General features: G+C 33.1%; 1 protein-coding gene across 2 annotated transcripts in view; it reads left to right on the top strand.

Annotated features, from left to right (window-relative positions):
* The window catches only part of LOC126880447 (synaptogenesis protein syg-2-like), an 832,444-nt gene that overhangs the window by 662,492 nt on the left and 147,635 nt on the right, over positions 1–22,317 (top strand). For both annotated transcript variants that reach the window (XM_050644308.1, XM_050644310.1), the window contains one exon: positions 7,066–7,196. In XM_050644308.1, the coding sequence (XP_050500265.1) occupies positions 7,066–7,196 (131 nt within the window). The remainder of the gene's footprint in view (positions 1–7,065; positions 7,197–22,317) is intronic.

Raw genomic sequence — 22,317 nt, 5'->3', positions numbered from 1 at the left:
GGCGATATCATTTTAAAGTCTTCTACTTTAAAATGTATAATATACGTCTGAATTGCCAATGTAAATGAGTCAGATTAAATAAATTATTAGAAGAATTTTTTTATTTAGCAACAACATTTTTGTTTATTTTAGTATTATTTTGTATTTTGACAACGAAACCCGATTTGGGCTTCGAAACGTTAATAAAATCATTTCTTTTTGTAAAATTGTGACTTATTTCCCATTAAAAGTAATTTTTAATTTTAGTCTTGTGTTTAATAAAGTCTTCGGGTCCGATTTTTCTCCCTTTTTGAAGAGTGGTATGAGGATGCTTGATCTCCATTCTTGTGGTATTCTGTTTTGTTCTATTATTTTTTGGATTAGTTTTAATAGTTGTTTGTTCAGATCTGGTCCTCCGTACTTTAGGGGTTTATTCGATATTCTGTCCTCTCCTGGTGATTTTCTATTTTTTAATTTCATTAATGCTTCCGTTACCTCTACTTCTTTAATGTTTATTTCTTCACTTTTTGTCACTTCAGGTGCTGGTGGTTCGTTATCGTCACCTTTATCAAAGAGAGATTTAAAATAGTCTGCTTAAGTTTCCTTTTGAATGTGTTTCGTTTTATTAGTTCGTTCATCTCCTTTCTTTGTCCTTTGATCATTCTCCAGATTTCCTTTTGTGTTACGTAGAAGTTGTGTTCCATCTGTTTTGAGAAGCTCTCCCAGTCTTCCTTTTTTTTTGTCTGACTAAATTGTTCCTTTCGTTTCTAATTCGTTTATAGTGGTTGTATGACGGTTGCGTTTGTTTTGTTCTGTATTCTAAAAAGGCTTTTTTCTTCACATTTTATCTTCACTTTCTCTCGAAACCATGTGGTTTTCTTTTTTTATATATTAGTATTCGCTACTTTCCTCTCTCCAAGTGATTGTGTTGCTGCGTTAATTATGTTACTTTTGAGTTTTCCCAGCTTTCCTCGATGTTATCGTTTTCTAATATTCCATTCTCAGCAATCTTGTATATTTCTTGCATTGATATTCTTTTTCTGTATAAGTATTTCGTGGATTCCGTATTTAGTCCTTCGACTCTGATTTTTGTTTGTGTTGGTGCCACTCTTTTAGGTGTGAAGTATTTCACGGTGATTCTAATTTTACATAATACTAGGCTGTGGTCACTACCTACATCTGCTGAGTTGAGTCATCTTACGTCGATTTTATTTTTGATGGATGTCTACAATTATTTACATCTACATGGATTTATATCTACAACTATTATTTACAATTTATTGTCGACATTATAACACGCGCACTTTATATCAAACTAGTCATTTCGCTTCCACACTTCATATAGAAGGATGCTTCCATATTTCGCTAGATTTTTCTATGGTAGACAGTAGTTGCTGGCGCCAGACAGTCGAGAATGCATCGACTAGAGGTAGATATTTTGCGATCCGAGCGAGCGGTAAAACAAGTTCTAAAGGTACTGCGGCGAGGTTTGTTTATTCATAGCCGCATTAATAGACAGGCAGCGTCTATAAGCTGCTGACGTTGTTAACCTTCGAGTGGTAACGTACGGTCCCTGACACCGACGTAATGGATTTTTCGCGGTAAAACTCAAATGCGCATATTTTTTTGTCCGCGCGGCCAGGTAGCTTTCAAATTCTCATCACACTATTTAGTCTTGAAAAATCTGTGGCCAAGTGTGGATAGTTCATATGTTATTTGACCTGACGGTGTGAGAGACCGAGGTTACCATTTATGTTATACGTTACGGTAAGTTTTTGTTGTTTTTGGTCCATAGTAAGTTTAAATAATAGATATTAATTTTAGGAGTTGTATGTGAATATTGATTATGAAAGAGAACAAATCAGGTTGCAACAACTTTTTGACGAAATTGTTGCTAATTCCGAACCAGAACCGTACAGTGAGGTGCAGTTGGAGTGTATAAAAAAATGAGGAAACAAACGGACAATAATTTCAGTTTGTGTTGGACATTTGTTGAATAATTTTATTTTTTTTGTAACATTTCAATCTTTGTCGATATGTTGGTTGATATTTTGTATTCAAAAACTTGACATGTTTTTGTAAATTGTTTGTCAATTATGTTAGTATCTAAAAGAAGCCAATTTTTTTAATGTGCATTTTTTTCCCGAATATAAATAAATATTGATCATTTCTTACTATATTGTTATTTAAATATAGTTATGTTAAACATTTAGTCACATCAAAATATTAACAGAAAATCACAACCTAAGATATTCATTATTAAAAAATTCGGTGTCGTAGACCGACGTTACCAACTATGTTACAAGAATTCACATTACCGGCCGCGGCGGAAGGTTAATCGAACGCAAAATGGAAGCAAACACATCTAGTCTGTAGGTACTTTTTCTAGTACCTGAAATATATATAAGCCATAAATCACAAACCACCATTACATCTACATATAAAAGCTGTTACGTTTTATGTTTCTACATGTCGACGTCGGGTGATAATAAAACGCAATGTAACGTAAAAATATTTTTTATTATTTTTTAGATCCTCCGCAAGTGGTAATGAATCTTCTTCTTCTAGTGTCAACTCCACTAATGAAGGTTGGCTATAACCATTGCAAATTCATCATCTTGGGCTTTTCCTAAAAGCGTCTATGTGTTTAACTCCAGTCGCGAATATTTTTCAGCCAGGTAATTTGTCGTCTACCAGGGCCTTCGATGTTACCCTTCATAATCAACTGCAACAACTCGTACTTATGACTTCTAATGCTATGTGCTCCAAATGTGCTATCTTTCTCCTTTTAATGGTGGTAAAAAGTTCTTGGTCTTTTTCCATTCTGTGCAATGCCATTTCGTTCGTAATATAATCGGATCATGGTATTTTCAAAATTTTTCTAAAAAGCCACATCTCAAACATTTCGTCCATCTTTCAACTTTCTTATTACGTCAACATTGACAGTCCAAGCTAGCACCATAAAGAAGAATAGAGTGAATATATCCACATTTTACCATCCGATATGGCATTTGCAGATTGAGTCTTTGGTTACTCAGAAATTTTCTCAGTTTCAAAAAGGCTGTTCTCGATTGCTCTATTCTTGATCGAATTTCTGATTTTGGATTTAGCTCTTTCGTAATCTAGGCAACTAAAAAAAGAATGTGTGTGTACTTTGTACGCACGTAAGGAGTTATACTTCTATTATATGATTTCTTAAAAATAAATATACTTTAAACAGTTTGTTTTAATTTTTTTTAAACACCAAACTGATTTTGTGCTTACCGCTTTCAAAAAAATAAAAAAAGTATAGGATTTCACTTGATTCGAACTCAAGACCTCTCGATCTCTGGCCGAATGCTATACCAAACATGCTACGACGACTTTGTCTGTATCGGTTCGGACGTACCTAATGACAATTCACGGTAACAAACAGACAAGGTGTGAAGTATAATAAATATACAATAAAATGTTTTAATAATACTCATCTTACTCCTGAGAAAGGCAAAACCAAAGACACAAAAATTATAATAAATATATTTACTAAAAACACTAATATATTCTTTCCACACCTTTTTTGCACTGATATATTTATACATAACTAGAAAGATTTAACAACTTAACGCCATACTGTCTGTGTGCGCATGCGCGCAGTATTATGAAATTTTACTCTCAATCGCGCCTAAAGCAGTATAACTTCAATAAGTATTTTTTACAAAATAAAGGGCAGATATCGAGCACTGAGTTTTATTTAATCTTGCCCAAGTGTACTTTCGCTTCTAGAGCATCTTCAGGGGCATTTCGTCAAAAAATGAAGGTATCCTAGAATGTCATTAACATTTTTCTGAGTGGTGGGAACTTAAATAAAACATATAAACAAATACTTAACATACACTACACGACGGACAAACAGATAAATTTCAGTGCCGGTACTTGGGTACTTCTACATTTTGAAGGTGGAGGTGCAATTTCCTTTTTTTTATGAAATGCCCCTGAAGATGATCCAGTAGCGAAAGTATACTCGGGCCAGATTAAATAAAACTCGGTGCTCGATATCTGCCTATTATTTCGTAAAATTCATATATTCGAGCATTCAACCACTTCCTATTTTACTAATTACATAAGTATTTCATTTTGTCAACTTGTCCAACACCTTCATTTTTTATCTGGATCCTTGTTATGACTTTACCTTTCTTACTAATACCATGGTTTTTGTTTTCTTTATGTTTATTGTTGAACCAAACTGTTCCCCAGTATTACAAATTATGTTTAGTTACGTCTGTAGGTCTTTCTCATTTTCAGCGATGATTGTATCGTTAGTATAACGAATGCTATTAAGGGCAGCCAAAGTCCGAAAATTGAATTTTTTAAGTTTTTTTGGGTTATGATCGAAAATTATTCTCTGAAATCTTCTCTTTCCAACGATATATATCACATTATAGTATAAAATATCCATGGTTACAAAATTATTTATTTTTTGAACGTCTGCACTCAACTTACCGTGTACCGGTAGCTTTATAGCCTAGTAGAGTGTTTTATGTTTTTGTGATTTCCCGAATATTAGGTTTTTAACTTTTAATGTCAAATATCTCTGGATCCTTAGATGATTTGGATAAGTTTTTTACAGTAGTTGTAGATAGATAATTAGTCCGTTCTTTAACGGTAAAATATTGCAAAATCTTTAAATTTTAAAGAACCGCTTGGATTGACATGAAATTTGGCATGTACATAGCTAACAAGTCAAAGAAAGAAAGTGATATTGTGCCGATATGTGCTTTTGCCCTGGGGGTGGTTTTCACCCCCTCTTGGGGGTGAAAAAATATTCGTCCAAAGGAAGTCAGGAAATGGATAAACTGGCTAATTTTAAGTAACTTTTGTTCTATAGAGATTTTTCACTAAGTCAATACTTTTCGAGTTATTTGGCAGTGAATATGTTCATTTTTTCAACAAAATAACCACGCTTTTAGACGGTTTTTCGCAAATAACTCAAATAGTAAGTATTTTGTCGAAAAATGTTCTTAGCAAAAATATATCCTGTAAATTTTTTTAAAAAATGGTGTATATATCACGTCTCTACACCTAGTAGAAGCAGAGTTATAGCTAATAAAAAATAGGTTCGTATTCGTCAAATTCCAAATGGAATAGTTTAACGTGAAATAACCAAAAATTAAGCACATTTCGGGGAAAACTCATTACAACTTATTTAAAGTGTTTAAAAAAGCTTTATTTTTGTTTTATAAAAAAAATTTCTAGCATCAAAATTAAACAAGTTACGCTCAAAATAAAGTTAGTCCCTTTTGGTTTTGGTAAAAAAATCGAGAAAATCACCCCCTAATTAGTATCTTAAATGAACTTAATCGTTACGACTTCACGAGTTTCTTGACTCGTGTTTATACTGTTTATATGATCTGTAAGTTTCATCGCTTCAAAGTCCTTATTATTGAATGGGCTGTAGTTAAAAGGGGTTGAACGAGTCACTGGTCACGAATGTATGCAAAAGAAACACCAAATCTTAATCAATTTTTGTCTAACAGAAAAACAAAAAAATACATGATATTCAGAAAAGCAAATCTGACTTTTTTTGTTTTTCGAGATTTTTGGTATCTCTAATAATTTTTAAGTTATTTTGAAAAAAACATATTTTTCAAAATTTAAATTTTTAAAAATTTTTCTTTGAAACCAAATTTTTTCAAAAATAAGCTCTTTGAATCGATGAAACTTACAGATCATATAACTACAACATAAGTAAAATAATTTGTGGAGCGGTAACGATTAATTTCATTTAAGTTGCTAATTAGAGGGTGGTCTTCCCGATTTTTTTTGAAAAAACAAAAGGGACCAACTTTATTTTGAGCGTAACTTGCTTAACTTTAATGCTAGAAACTTTTTGTAAAAACAAAAATAAAGTTTTCTTTAAACACTATAAAAAAGTTAAAATGGGTTTTCCCCAAAAAGTGCTTAATTTTTTGGATATTGCACGTCGAAATGTTCTATTTGAAATTTGGTGAATATGAATCTATTTTTCATTGGCTATAACTCAGGTTCTACGAGATCCAAAGACCTAACGCGTACAACATTTTTTTACTTTTGTATAAGCTATATTTTTGTAAAGAACGTTTTTTTCGACAAAATACTTACTTTTTGAGTTATTTGCGAAAAAGCGACTAAAAATGTGGTTATTTTGTTGAAAAATGAACATATTCACTCGCAAATTACTCGAAAAGTGTTGACTTGGCGAAAAAGCTCTATAGAACAAAAGTTACTTAAAATTAGTCAGTTTACCCATTTCCGGAATTATTTTGGACATATATTTTTTCACCCCCAAAAGGGGGTGAAAGTCACCCCCAGGGCAAAAGCACAAATCGGCACAATATCACTTTTTTTCTTTGACATGTAAGCTATACGTATGCCAAATTTCATGTCAATCCAAGCGGTTCTTTAAAATTTAGAGCAAAAACCGTGAAAGAATGGACTAAATATCAAGTTCCGCGTAAAGATTTATTGAAAATGTGCAAAAACAAGTAAAATAAAAAATAAAATCTAAACTTTTTTGGGTTTTTCTGTAAGAGTTTAAAAAAAAATAAATAAATGTTTCTTTTACTTCAACTTTACAAAGATCTACGCGGCACTAAACAATGCATCCAGTTTAAAAATAAAAAAATAGGTCTCTAAGTGCTTTGGTTACAGAGCAATGTGACATAATGTTAACATTGTCGTTAAATGGGACTTCGGGTGCCCTTTCACCATTTATCTTGATCCCATCTGTAATTAATGAATAAAAATAAAATAAATAAAAAATTAATGAATAAAAAGACGTGATTGTAATACCAGTTAAGTATAGGGAGTTAAACTCACTAAAAAAGATGGAATTAACAGATTGGCGAAATCGTTTCTGTTTCTTTACTTTATCGTAGATAAACTTTTGTCGTAGACAAATTTTTAACAGTGTAGATGACATTTTTCTAAGTACCTGAAATATATATGAGTCATAAATCACAAACCACCATTACATCTATAAAAGCTGTTACATTTTATATGTCTATATGTCGATGTCGGGTGATAATAAAAAGCAATGTAACGTAAAAAATATTTTTTATTATTTTTCAGATCCTCCGCAAGTGGTTCTTCATCTGGGTAATACTCTAAATCCAGAAGACATAAAAGAGGGAGACGACGTTTACTTCGAGTGCAGCATCAAAGCAAATCCCAAACAGCACAGAATCTTATGGTATCACGAAGTAAGTACATTTACTACTTTATTTTTTTTCTTTCATTTACATTCAACTTTCGGATAAAAGAGAATGCTGAAAGAACTCGCGCATATTTTTCTTTGACCTATTTCAAACAATTTTAACGAAGTGGAATTCCGAGGAATCTCGTAGATAATAATATTGTAAAGTGCTTAATATTTTTTATGTATAGCAGCATTTAACGGTTAAGGATATTTTAAAATGAGTGCCTTTTTGCACTGAAAAGAGATTCATTTTATTTATTATTAAACAGTGGTAGCACTAATTGTATTAATCTACAATACAATGTTAAATTATTTATTAAAATTGTATTAATCAATAGCGTGAAGTAATATTAAAGTAGTAATACAGCTCACATATCTGGGTGTACAAATAACTGAGGATAGCAACGGGGAGGACCTATCTCTGTCGCAGGTGTTGGATCCAAAAATATCCAGAGGAAAGTAAAATTCAACGTACATAAAACTATCGTACTACCAACAGCAACATATGCAGGGCCGTAACTACCATTGGGGCAACCGGGGCACTGCCCCGGGGCCCAAAGGGGCCCCCGTTTGGTTGGCCGTGCATAGATTTTAACGAGGTCAAATAAACCTTCTAAGTACTTTCAGTCAAGTTCTACTTCAAGTTGTTCAGTTGTAATAAGTACACGGCCTATTCATTCTAACAACTTCAATGCGATTCCTGTTTCATCTTCACCATTATAAAAAATTTTGTCTCAAAATCTCTCCATGAAGTCACCTCATTTTCTTTGCTTCCAAACCACAAAGCAGTCTTTTAGATGGCTTCTTATAATTTATTTGCAATCTTCGAAGTTCTGCATAATGTTGTAATTTGTTTTTTAAGATATTAATGAATGGTACCGGAAGTCGTTTCTAATATCCTCGCCAAATTGGATTCTGATCTCACTAGAGCTGTATATAATTACTTCCCGATGTTCTCGTCCTTTTTGACATTTTCCTATATCCTTCAATTTTTCTTCCATTTTTTCCATATCGAATTTTAACGCGGTCTCGAATTTTTCTTCCACCTTTTCAATTTTGTGTATCTCCTCAGTAATCTGGTTTACCTCTCCCTGCATTTTCTCTAAATAAACCTTCATATCTTCATATTTTTCTAACTCTCAACGAACAGTATCGTTCATTGGGAAGCACTGAATTCCCCATACCAGTCTGAAAGGTGTTCCTCGAAAGTCTCGGAAGACTCTCAAACCTCTCAATCTAACACGCTGGGCTGGAAGATTTGATGTAGTCAATGCATTGAAACAGAGATATTGCGATGTTTCAAAGTGCCTTTCAAGTCTTGCTCTGACAAGTAACAAAAGAAATGAAAAAGACGAAGCAGCACAACTGAAAAAGAAACTAGAAATTTGCTTTATTACTAGTTGTGCAAAATAAAATCCTTGAAATCCTCAACATAGTCTCGAAAACAGTGCAATCAGAATTTTTGGACCTTTAACAGCTTACAGTTTACTTGAAGAGAGCCTCTAAACCTAACTGAAATGAGAGGACAATTTAAAACCTTTTTTGAAAAGGCTTCAAATATGTGTCAACGTTGGGGAATACCAGTAGAGTTCGCTCCAAAAGAATGCAGAAGACGAAAAAACATTTCGATGAACTATGCGAAGATGAAAGACCTCAAGATCCCAAGTCATGCCTCAGAGAAACCGTGATTTACTCAATGATCGACACATTATGTTATCAGCAAACACTCGCTTTCAAGGAACGAAAGCAATGTTAGATACGTACCGAATTGTTCAACCTGATTTAATTTTGAATGCAAGCGAAAAAGACTTTAAGAGGAAACAGTAGCGATCAACAGGTAGCAAAAACGCGTTCCAAGATTGCGGCTGTAATTTTGAATATTTTTTCGAGATATTTGGCACACGTATTCGTAATATAATAAAGAATGGCGGTACAGAGCCCAATTTGAAAAATATATTAATATGTGGAAATTACGCTGTAATTAAATACAGTATTAAAAAAACGAGCCTGTACCGCCATTAAGAAGAACAAAAAAATACATTTTCTTCAAATAAACTTTTTTATCCGATGCCTAGATTTTGTGTCATTTTGGAACTACTAATGAAATAAAAAATGTTAGTAGTTCCAAAATGACACAAAATCTAGGCATCGGATAAAAAAGTTTATTTGAAGAAAATGTATTTTTTTGTTCTTCTTAATGGCGGTACAGGCTCGTTTTTTTAATATTGTATTTAATTACAGAGTAATTTCCACATATTAATATATTTTTCAAATTGGGCTCTGTACCGCCATTCTTTATTATATTACGAATACGTGTGCCAAATATCTCGAAAATATTTTCAAAATTACAGCCGCAATCTTGGAACGCGTTTTCGCTACCTGTTGATCGCTACTGTTTCACCTTAAAAACGAAGCAATCAATCAACATCATAAAACGTTTTCCAGATGAGAGATGGGGGGTTTACCCTCCCCCCTTCCGCTAGGGGTAAACCCCCCGAGACCCATCGTTAGGGGCCCCCAGATCACGTTTGCCCCGGTGCCCCCAACATCGTACTTACGGCCCTGAACATATGACGTAGAAACATGAATCATGACAGAAAAGACATTGAACCTTATCAATACTTTTGAAAGAAAGATATTGAGAAGAATATTAGGGTCCATCTGCGAGAACGGTATGTGAAGAATAAAGTTCAACCACGAGTATCAGTATTATAAAGACCTCTCTATAGCAAATTAAGCAAAAATTCAAAAATAGCGCTGGGCAGGTCACCTTTTAAGAATGAATAATAACAGAACACCTAGTAGAACACTCAATGGAACTATGGTAGAACGTCGGCCAGTAGGAAGACAAAGGCAGAAGTGGATAGACGAAGTGAGAACCGATAATAAACTGATATGAGAGTGGATAACTGAAGGAGAGCAGCGAGGGACAGAATCTGTCCCTGGCTGCTCTCCTGCTGCCTAGCTGCCTAACAGTGAATATATAACGCGCCAAGTGACAAAAATCAATATTTCTGGTTTTTTCATTATAATGGTCTATGCAACAATGCCGTTAACCTGTATTATGGGCCAAGTGATAGTTGCATTGGAAACAGCTCTAAATAAATTCAACAGATAGCGTCACAGCAGATTTTGTCACTTGGCCCGTTATATATCTCCACTCTTCAGATATACTTGGAGGCGGATTCTGGGGGAGCCCAGTGTCTGACTTGCGCTGTAAACCCATAGGACAGGGATCTACAATAGAATTTAAATGAAATATTGTATGCACGTCCGTCTATCCGTCCGTCTGTCTGTCTGTAAACACAACTCCTCCGTTATTATACCATCTAGAATGACAAGTGAGGTGTCAAATAAAATCTTACAATCTAAGGATGATACTAAATTTGAGAAATTTGATCTAGGCTGTCTGTCCGTATGTCCGTCCGACCGCGAATATAACTCCTCCGTCATTATACCAAGTAGAATGACAAGTGAGGTGTCCAATGAAAGCTTATAATCCAAAGATTGATACTAAAGGCAACGAACTGTCAACACTGATGGAATGGCCCCGTCCCATTCAAACAGTGAAGCGAGATTGACTGCAACATAAAAGAGAGAGGTCCAAGAGAGACAGAGAATTTTTCAGGTAAAATTTGCTATAACTACCACCAGCGTTACCAGATGTGATTTTATAAACCCCCACTTACGGCCGGTTTCACAAAGTAAAGTTAACTTGTGGATAAGAGATAACCAGAGGTTCCCCCATTATAATATATTGGGGCTACCTCTGGTTATCTCTTAACTTTACTTTGTGAAACCGGCCGTTAGAAACTGAAATTCCTTCAAATCACCTAAAATTAGTAATCAAATGTAGAGAACAGTAAACAAAAATTATACTACTTATCAACAGAGCGCCCTGGAAATAATTCATAGGTCCTATATTCTTCGATTATATGATAATATTATATGTATAGTTCTATGTGTACATTCGCATATTAAATTTCCCATGACCCCTTAAAATCTTCCATAATTTTCACCCCAAAAAATCTCACAACCATTTCTGCTTAGAGAAGTTCTCCTGTACGCTTTTAAATTACCCCAAAATTGGGGGAAAATACCCCAATCTGGCAACCCTGACGTACCTGACTAGCAGTGTCAATTTGTTTGTTTACGAAAGATGGCGATTATTATCTTCCCTCCTTTACCTGAGTATCTCTATCTCATCCTGGAGTCATTAAGTTCGATTTGTGGCGATTCCATCAGTGTTGACAGTTCGTTGACTGAGAAATTTGACCTAGGGTGTCTGTCCGTCTGTCCGTCCGATCGCGAATATAACTCCTCCGTCATTATTCCAGGTAGAATGACAAATTGGGTGTCAAATTAAAGCTTATAATCCAAGGATGGTAATAAAGGTAAGAAGTTTGACCTAGGACTTGCGGTTCGCGAAAAGCAACGAGGAGTACTGTTTTAAAGTCACCGGAATAGTACAAGTGATATATTATTCGACGCGCCCAATTCCTTTGGGTGAAAACCTAGGACGTAGTCCAATTACTTGTTTATTTGGTATGAAGCCACAATTGAATGTGATTAAAATTACATTTTTGACTAACTAAAGTTTGTCGTTTCGATTTCCACTCGGTATATTGTTTTCAAAAAGAATATTTAAGAAGTTTGTTGAAAAGACTATATAACCGCTAAGTTGTTGTTGAGGTTATGTATTCTCAAAAAGTTGAAAGTTGACTTGGCCGCGGTGTCATATGCAACAGCCATGCTTCGACTGGAAAAATGTGATGGTGTATTTTTTGCTCTTCGGAACTTCAAATTCTGATTATTATCTGTGTTTCTGCATTATTTGTATGTACGTAAACGTTATTGTGTGAGTGAGTATTTGTGTATTATTGTATGTGATTTAAGACTATGTATCGGTGGAGTAAGATGAGTTCCTTTATTAGGTATTGTTGTTAGTATATCTTCATAGTTCATTTCTATGATTAGGACAAGACGAACACACACCTTGAGAGACTGAGCTAAGCTAAGGGTGTAGCGATGGCTATCTTGAAAGATTGAGGTAATATTTTCGAATATTATTTCAATTAGCTGCGGTAGTCCACGTTGGGCGCCAGTGAAACAAGTAAGCGACGGACTACGCCAGCTAATTGAAATAATATTCAAAAATATTACCTCAATCGTCCAAGATAGCCATCGCTACACCCTTAGCTTAGCTCAGTTTCTCAAGGTGTGTGTTCGTCTTCTCCTAATCTTAGAAATGAACTATGAAGATTCGGAATGGAAGCAAACAAAATAGGCCTTGGGCCCGCATATACAATTATTATTTATGACCACACCGTTGAAACTTTTTGTACTTGTTATTTGGATGGAGTCGGACAAATTTTGAGCTTGGCGCATTATGGTAGTGGGGCGTTTGTCTGTCAAGCGGTGACGAAATTGTCAATTTTATGCAAGAAAAAAATTTATTACCACATTGGTCATTCTATTTTAATCAATGGATTTTATCATATAAACAACGAAAACAATTTTGTCGGACAAAAATATTGGGGCATATGACGCGTCGGACACGCTAAATATGTCAAATTTATGAAAATAATAAATTTATTACCACATCGATAATTTTAACGGTATCTATCATAAAACCTTTTTACAATAATGTGGTAACCTTGTCGGACAATTTTCACGGGGCATATGCGCAGTCGGACGCGCCGAAGATGTCAATTTCCTGAAATTTTTTTATTTACGACCATTTTTCCGACAGCATTAGTAGGTTATAAGTAATTATATTCTTAACCAAAAAATCAAAGCGTCGGACAAAAATATTGGGGCAACTCGACAGTCGGACAAAAAATTTAATTTTTATTAGTAAAGTATACTTTCAAATTATGCTGGGTTCGTGCATCCCTTATCTTTACAACCATTTTTCCGACAAAAGTAGTAGGCTAAAAGTAATTATATTCTTAAACAAAAAATGTAATTGTCTGACAAAAATGTTGGGGCAAACGAACAGAAAACTTAATTCTTTTAGGCTATCGACGAGGAGGTATTATCAAAAAAAAAATTTAAAACAGTGTTTCTCGGTTACTTTTGAATCGATTTAGCTGAAAATTGGTACACACACTAAGTAAAGCATTTAAAAGGGTATGACGCAGATCGGAACCCAAAATTTTCTTAAAAAATTTTCCGACAAGAGGGAAAATTTTAGAAAAATTGTGATCTGATAATTTGTGTACATACTCCTTGAACAACGACATATATCGTTCTGTATTTTTTTTCTCGAATTAAAAAAAAATTTTCAGCACATGTATCAGGTTATAAGTAGTTATATTTCAAATCAAAAAATCTAAGTGCCCGACATAAATAGTGGGGCACATACAAAGTCGGACAAAAAATTTAATTTTTATTAATAAACTATACTTTTAAATTATTCTGGGTTCGTACATCCCTTATCTTTACAACCATTTTTCCGACAAAAGTAGTAGGATACAAGTAATTATACTCTTAAACAAAAAATGTAATTGTCTGACAAAAATATTGGGGCAAACGAACAGGAAACTTAATTCTTTTAGGCTATGGACGAGGAGGTATTATCCAAAAATATTTTAAAACAGATTTTTTCGGTTATTTTGGAATCGATTTAGCTGAAAATTGGTACACACACTAAGTAAAACATTTAAAAGGGTATGACGTAGCGCTGTACCCAAAATTTTCCCAAAAAAATTTCGGACAAGAGGGAAAATTTTAGAAAAATTGTGATCTGATATTTGCGTACATACTCCTTGAACAACGACAAACATCGTTCTGTAGTTTTTTTTCTCGAAATAAAAAAAACTTCCGACACAAGTATCAGGTTATAAGCAGTTATATTCCAAATCAACAAATCTAAGTGTCCGACAAAAATATTGGGGCAAATCCAAAGTCAGACAAGAAATTTAATTTTTATTGATAAACTATACTTTTAAAATATGCTGGGTTCGTGTATCCCTTATCTTTACAACCATTTTTCCGACAAAGTTAGTAAGTTACAAGTAATTATATTCTTAAACAAAAAATGTAATTTTTTGACAAAAATCTTGGGGCAAACGAACAGAAAACTTAATTCATTTAGGCTATCGACGAGAAAGTAATATTAAAAAATTTTAAAAGAGTTTTCTCGGTTATTTTTGAATCGATTTAGCTCAAAATTGGCACACACTAAGTTAAACATTTAAAAGGGTATGACGTAGAGCTGTACCCAACATTTTCTTAAAAAATTTTCCGACAAGGGGGAAAATTTTTGAAAAATTGTGATCTGATATTTTCTTACATACTCCTTGAACAACGACAAACATCGTTCTGTAGTTTTTTTTTTCCAATTAAAAAAAATTTCTGACACAAGTATCAGGTTATAAGTAGTTATATTCTATATCAAAAAATCTAAGTGTCCGACAAAAATATTGGGTCAAATCCAAAGTCGGACAAAAAATTTAATTTTTATTAATAAACTGTCTTTTAAACCTTACTGGGTTCGTGCAACCCTTACCTTTAAAACCATTTTTCCGACAACATTAGTAGGTCATAAGTAATTATATTCTTAATCAAAAAATCAAAGTGTCGGACAAAAATATTGGGGCAACTCGACAGTCGGACAAAAAATTTATTTTTATTAGTAAAGTATACTTTCAAATTATGCTGGCTTCGTGCATCCCTTATCTTTACAACCATTTTTCCGACAAAAGTAGTAGGTTACAAGTAATTATATTCTTAAACAAAAAATATAATTGTCTGACAAAAATGTTGGGGCAAACGAACAGAAAACTTAATTCTTTTAGGCTATCGACGAGGAGGTATTATCAAAAAAAATTTTTAAAACAGTGTTTCTCGGTTACTTTTGAATAGATTTAGCTGAAAATTGGTACACACACTAAGTAAAGCATTTAAAAGGGTATGACGTAGATCGGAACCAAAAATTTTCTTAAAAAATTTTCCGACAAGAGGGAAAATTTTAGAAAAATTGTGATCTGATAATTTGTGTACATACTCCTTGAACAACGACAAACATCGTTCTGTATTTTTTTCTCGAATTAAAAAAAAAATTTTCAGCACATGTATCAGGTTATTAGTAGTTATATTCCAAATCAAAAAATCTAAGTGCCCGACATAAATAGTGGGGCACATCCAAAGTCGGACAAAAAATTTAATTTTTATTAATAAACTATACTTTTAAATTATTCTGGGTTCGTGTATCCCTTATCTTTACAACCATTTTTCCGACAAGAGCAGTAGGATAAAAGTAATTATACTCTTAAACAAAAAATGTAATTTTCTGACAAAAATGTTGGGGCAAACGAACAGGAAACTTAATTCTTTTAGGCTATGGACGAGGAGGTATTATCCAAAAATATTTTAACACAGATTTTTCGGTTATTTTTGAATCGATTTAGCTGAAAATTGGTACACACACTAAGTAAAACATTTAAAAGGGTATGACGTAGAGCTGTACCCAAAATTTTCCCAAAAAAATTTCGGACAAGAGGGAAAATTTTAGAAAAATTGCGATCTGATATTTGCGTACATACTCCTTGAATAACGACAAACATCGTTCTGTAGTTTTTTTTCTCGAAATAAAAAAAATTTCCGACACAAGTATCAGGTTATAAGTAGTTATATTCCAAATCAAAAAATCTAAGTGTCCGACAAAAATATTGGGGCAAATCCAAATTCAGACAAAAAATTTAATTTTTATTGATAAACTATACTTTTAAAATATGCTGGGTTCGTGTATCCCTTATCTTTACAACCATTTTTCCGACAAAGTTAGTAAGTTACAAGTAATTATATTCTTAAACAAAAAATGTAATTTTTTGACAAAAATCTTGGGGCAAACGAACAGAAAACTTAATTCATTTAGGCTATCGACGAGAAAGTAATATTAAAAAATTTTAAAAGAGTTTTCTCGGTTATTTTTGAATCGATTTAGCTCAAAATTGGCACACACTAAGTAAAACATTTAAAAGGGTATGACGTAGAGCTGTACCCAAAATTTTCTTAAAAAATTTTCCGACAAGAGGGAAAATTTTTGAAAAATTGTGATCTGATATTTGCTTACATGCTCCTTGAACAACGACAAACATCGTTCTGTAGTTTTTTTTTCCAATTAAAAAAAATTTCTGACACAAGTATCAGGTTATAAGTAGTTATATTCTATATCAAAAAATCTAAGTGTCCGACAAAAATATTGGGTCAAATCCAAAGTCGGACAAAAAATTTAATTTTTATTAATAAACTGTCTTTTAAACCTTACTGGGTTCGTGCAACCCTTACCTTTAAAACCATTTTTCCGACAACATTAGTAGGTCATAAGTAATTATATTCTTAATCAAAAAATCAAAGTGTCGGACAAAAATATTGGGGCAACTCGACAGTCGGACAAAAAATTTATTTTTATTAGTAAAGTATACTTTCAAATTATGCTGGCTTCGTGCATCCCTTATCTGTACCACCATTTTTCCGACAAAAGTAGTAGGTTACAAGTAATTATATTCTTAAACAAAAAATATAATTGTCTGACAAAAATGTTGGGGCAAACGAACAGAAAACTTAATTCTTTTAGGCTATCGACGAGGAGGTATTATCAAAAAAAATTTTTAAAACAGTGTTTCTCGGTTACTTTTGAATCGATTTAGCTGAAAATTGGTACACACACTAAGTAAAGCATTTAAAAGGGTATGACGTAGATCGGAACCAAAAATTTTCTTAAAAAATTTTCCGACAAGAGGGAAAATTTTAGAAAAATTGTGATCTGATAATTTGTGTACATACTCCTTGAACAACGACAAACATCGTTCTGTATTTTTTTCTCGAATTAAAAAAAAAAAATTCAGCACATGTATCAGGTTATAAGTAATTATATTCCAAATCAAAAAATCTAAGTGCCCGACATAAATAGTGGGGCACATCCAAAGTCGGACAAAAAATTTAATTTTTATTAATAAACTATACTTTTAAACTATTCTGGATTCGTGCATCCCTTATCTTTACAACCATTTTTCCGACAAGAGCAGTAGGATAAAAGTAATTATACTCTTAAACAAAAAATGTAATTTTCTGACAAAAATGTTGGGGCAAACGAACAGGAAACTTAATTCTTTTAGGCTATGGACGAGGAGGTATTATCCAAAAATATTTTAACACAGATTTTTTCGGTTATTTTTGAATCGATTTAGCTGAAAATTGGTACACACACTAAGTAAAACATTTAAAAGGGTATGACGTAGAGCTGTACCCAAAATTTTCCCAAAAAAATTTCTGTAGTTTTTTTCTCGAAATAAAAAAAAATTTCCGACACAAGTATCAGGTTATAAGTAGTTATATTCCAAATCAAAAAATCTAAGTGTCCGACAAAAATATTGGGTCAAATCCAAAGTCGGACAAAAAATTTAATTTTTATTAATAAACTGTCTTTCAAACCTTTCTCGGTTCGTGCAACCCTTACCTTTAAAACCATTATTCCGACAACATTAGTAGGTTATAAGTAATTATATTCTTAATCAAAAAATCAAATTGTCGGAAAAAATATTGGGGCAATTCGACAGTCGGACAAAAAATTTATTTTTATTAGTAAAGTATACTTTCAAATTATGCTGGGTTCGTGCATCCCTTATCTTTACAACCATTTTTCCGACAAAAGTAGTAGGTTGCAAGTAATTATATTCTTAAACAAAAAATATAATTGTCTGACAAAAATGTTGGGGCAAACGAACAGAAAACAACTTAATTCTTTTAGGCTATCGACGAGGAGGTACTATCAAAAAAAAATTTTAAAACAGTGTTTCTCGGTTACTTTTGAATCGATTTAGCTGAAGTTTGGTACACACACTAAGTAAAGCATTTAAAAGGGTATGACATAGATCGGAATCCAAAATTTTCTTAAAAAATTTTCCGACAAGAGGGAAAATTTTAGAAAAATTGTGATCTGATAATTTGTGTACATACTCCTTGAACAACGACAAACATCGTTCTGTAGTTTTTTTTCTCGAAATAAAAAAAAATTTCCGATACAAGTATCAGGTTATAAGTAGTTATATTCCAAATCAAAAAATCTAAGTGTCCGACAAAAATATTGGGTCAAATCCAAAGTAGGACAAAAAATTTAATTTTTATTAATAAACTGTCTTTTGAACCTTACTGGGTTCGTGCAACCCTTACCTTTAAAACCATTTTTCCGACAACATTAGTAGGTTATAAGTAATTATATTCTTAATAAAAAAATCAAAGTGTCGGACAAAAATATTGGGGCAGCTCGACAGTCGGACAATAAATTTATTTTTATTAGTAAAGTATACTTTCAAATTATGCTGGGTTCGTGCATCCCTTATCTTTACAACCATTTTTCCGACAAAAGTAGTAGGTTACAAGTAATTATATTCTTAAACAAAAAATATAATGGTCTGACAAAAATGTTGGGGCAAAGGAACAGAAAACTTAATTGTTTTAGGCTATCGACGAGGAGGTATTATCAAAAAAAAATTTTAAAACAGTGTTTCTCGGTTACTTTTGAATCGATTTAGCTGAAAATTGGTACACACACTTAGTAAAGCATTTAAAAGGGTATGACGTAGATCGGAACCCAAAATTTTCTTAAAAAATTTTCCGACCAGAGGGAAAATTTTAGAAAAATTGTGATCTAATAATTTGTGTACATACTCCTTGAACAACGACAAACATCGTTCTGTATTTTTTTTTCTCGAAATAAAAAAGAATTTCCGACACAAGTATCAGGTTATAAGTAGTTATATTCCATATCAAAAAATCTAAGTGTCCGACAAAAATATTGGGTCAAATCCAAAGTAGGACAAAAAATTTAATTTTTATTAATAAACTGTCTTTTGAACCTTACTGGGTTCGTGCAACCCTTACCTTTAAAACCATTTTTCCGACAACATTAGTAGGTTATAATTAATTATATTCTTAATCAAAAAATCGAAGTGTCGGACAAAAATATTGGGGCAACTCGACAGTCGGACAAAAAATTTATTTTTATTAGTAAAGTATACTTTCAAATTATGCTGGGTTCGTGCATCCCTTATCTTTACAACCATTTTTCCGACAAAAGTAGTAGGTTACAAGTAATTATATTCTTAAACAAAAAATATAATTGTCTGACAAAAATGTTGGGGCAAACTAGCAGAAATCTTAATTCTTTTAGGCTATCGACGAAGAGGTATTATCAAAAAAAAAATTAAAACAGTGTTTCTCGGTTACTTTTGAATCGATTTAGCTAAAAATTGGTACACACGCTAAGTGCTACACTTAAAAGGGCATGACAAAGAATTGTACACAAAATTTTCCAAAAAGATTTTCCGACAAGAGGGAAAATTTCGGAAATTTTTTTAAAAATTTTAGAATGTTCTCTACAAGGCGGAACCCGACATCCGACGCCCTGAAGGGCACTAAGGATTATGAGAAAGAAGAAGAAGAAGGAATGTTCTCTACGTTACGTCCTTATAAATATTATAAGGTGTATTTCTACAAATTTTCAGTTTGATCTATGTAGATCTAACCGAGAAAAATTGTTTATAGTTCGCTTTGGTCTCCTTCATGCTTATTATTTTTTTATATCCCAGAGAACGGCTGTTCCCGTACATGCGACACTATATTATACAAGAAATTTTCGATTTTCTAAATGTGACTGAATTGAAAAAATTGGGCCAAATCCAATCTTAAAATATAGGAAAAGAGATATATGTCAACCATCCATTTTGGTCCAAGGGTGTGGATTTTACGTCCCATTTAGAGTCTGTTTTTCGTTCTCGTCCCCAAAACTCCCAAAAATTTAGAAAATTTAAGTCCGACTTTACAGCTTCCTTTAGTACTGAACATTACCTTTCCAAAGCATGTTTAATTTTGAAAATTCTCCTCTTCTTCTTCTTCTTCTTCTTCTTCTTCTTCCTTTTATATAGACATTACTCTGTCTGTTTTTCAATGTGCCTCCAGTAAGTTGTCATTCCACCTTTTTCGTGGTCTTCCCACTGATCGTCTTCCTATTGGGGAACCGTCTCTGACCGTCCTTACTACTCTATTTGTTGTCATTCGGCTTATGTGGTCGTTCCATTCTACTCTTCTGCTTTTCACCCCATAGGCGTAACCAGGGGGTGGTTTTGGGGGTTATAACCCCCCTTTTGTGTGTACTTTGAGCTCTATACGCTTAACACAATTATTATTCCATACCCCCAGAGACCTTCAAGTAGACGTAACTCCCCCTTAGGATCATCCTGGTTACACCTCTGTTTCACCCAGTTATTAATGTTGTCCACCTTGCATCTCCTTCATATATCTGCACTTCTAGCTCTATCCCACAGCGTCTTACCATCGATTTCTCGCAATGTTTTCATCTCTGCTGTTTCTATAGCATTCTTTTTGTCCTTTCTGTATCAGGTTGTGTTTCTGCCACGTATGTCATTATTGGTCTGATGACTCTTTTGTAAATTCTGCCTTTCACTTCTTTTCTGATGTTTTTATTTCTCTATATTGTTTCATTCAGGCAACCTGCGGCTCTGTTTGCTTTATTCACCTGATCTTCCACTTTTGTTTCGAGCTTTCCGTAGCTGCATAGTGTGATGCCTAGATATTTAAACTCCATGACTTGTTCTATGGAGTCTAGGTTGAACCGTGATAGTGTGTACATGTGTGTGTGATCGCTCCGTATCAAAGTTCATACATTGGGCCGGTACGAGTTTAGTCATCCACACTACATTCACTGAGACAATTACAGGTAACATTAGATTGTAATTAGCATAAAATAAATAGATAATTCTTTATACGTATTTGTGTGAAACAGTGTTATAAAGAAAGATAAACAAACAACAGAAAAAGCTAACAGGGATAAGCTTCTTGACCTTCGCAAGGTTGAATTGGGTTGGGTAGCTTTGCGCTCTGTCAGCGTTCTATTATTTACAACAACAATACATTGTTATACACACACAGATATATTTATACAGAGTGATACAAACCACATAAGGATGAGCGACTGGGACGAAATCAAAAATTTAATAACAAATTTGACGTCGGAAATGCGTAAAGATCTGAAAGAAATTAAAAATGATTTTCAAGAATATAAAAAAACACTGAAAATTTTCAGAGAAGAAAATATAGAATTAAAGAAAGAAATTAACGAACTGAAGATGAAAGTTGAAAATTTGGAAAAATTGGAAGAAAAAGTCGAAAACATCGAAAAATACAAGAAGAAAAATAACATAATTATAAGTGGATTTAAAATACGGGACAATGAAGAAGAAGCGCAAGAAGAAATAGAAAAATTTGTCGAAAACAAGCTACAAGTTGTTATTAAAGCGAAAAAATTGACAAAAATAAACGAAACAATGTGCGTACTAAAACTGAACAATCGAGAAAAAGCAGATGTAATGAAAAATAAACACAAACTAAGACACGTCAAAGGCCAAAAAATATTTATACGCCATGATTTAACAGAACAAGAGAACAAAATCCAGAAAAGCCTACAAGAAATAGCAAAAGATAAAAGAAACCAGAACAAAAAGGTAGTAATTGGGTACCAGAAATTAATTATAAATGGCGAAAAATTTATATGAAATAAAAAGAAAAATACGATTGAAAGTACGAATACTCTTCATGATAATTCAAAAAACTAGTGGAACATATACAGGACGGAAACATGGAGACGACCAGCATAAGAAAAGGAAAACGAAATATGATAAAAGGAAGAGCGAGCACATGGAAAATTGGAACATGGAATATTCGAAGTATTTACGGAAAAGAACAGGATTTAATAGAGGAATTTGAACAAGCACAACTAGATATACTAACAGTATCGGAAACAAAGAAAAAAGGCAAAGGCGAAATTAAACTTAATAAAGGTCATTTGATGATATATAGCGAAGTGGACAATAAACAAAGAGCTGCAGCCGGAATAGGATGCATAATACATGAAAAGCTAATAAATAGTGTAAACACGTGGGAGGCAATTAACGAAAGAATATTAAAAGTAGAACTAACAGGCATAAACGGAGAAAACTGGATAATATTAGCCGTATACGGACCAAGCGAAGACGAGAATTCAGCAATAAAAGATAAATTTTGGGATGAACTGACGAGAATTACAGAAGAATGCAAAGGAA

The sequence above is a fragment of the Diabrotica virgifera genome, chromosome 2 (assembly GCF_917563875.1).
Source record: "Diabrotica virgifera virgifera chromosome 2, PGI_DIABVI_V3a".
In the NCBI taxonomy this organism is placed as follows: domain Eukaryota; kingdom Metazoa; phylum Arthropoda; class Insecta; order Coleoptera; family Chrysomelidae; genus Diabrotica; species Diabrotica virgifera.
The sequence above is the reverse complement of the archived record's forward strand: the minus strand, read 5'-3'. Positions and strand labels throughout refer to the sequence as shown.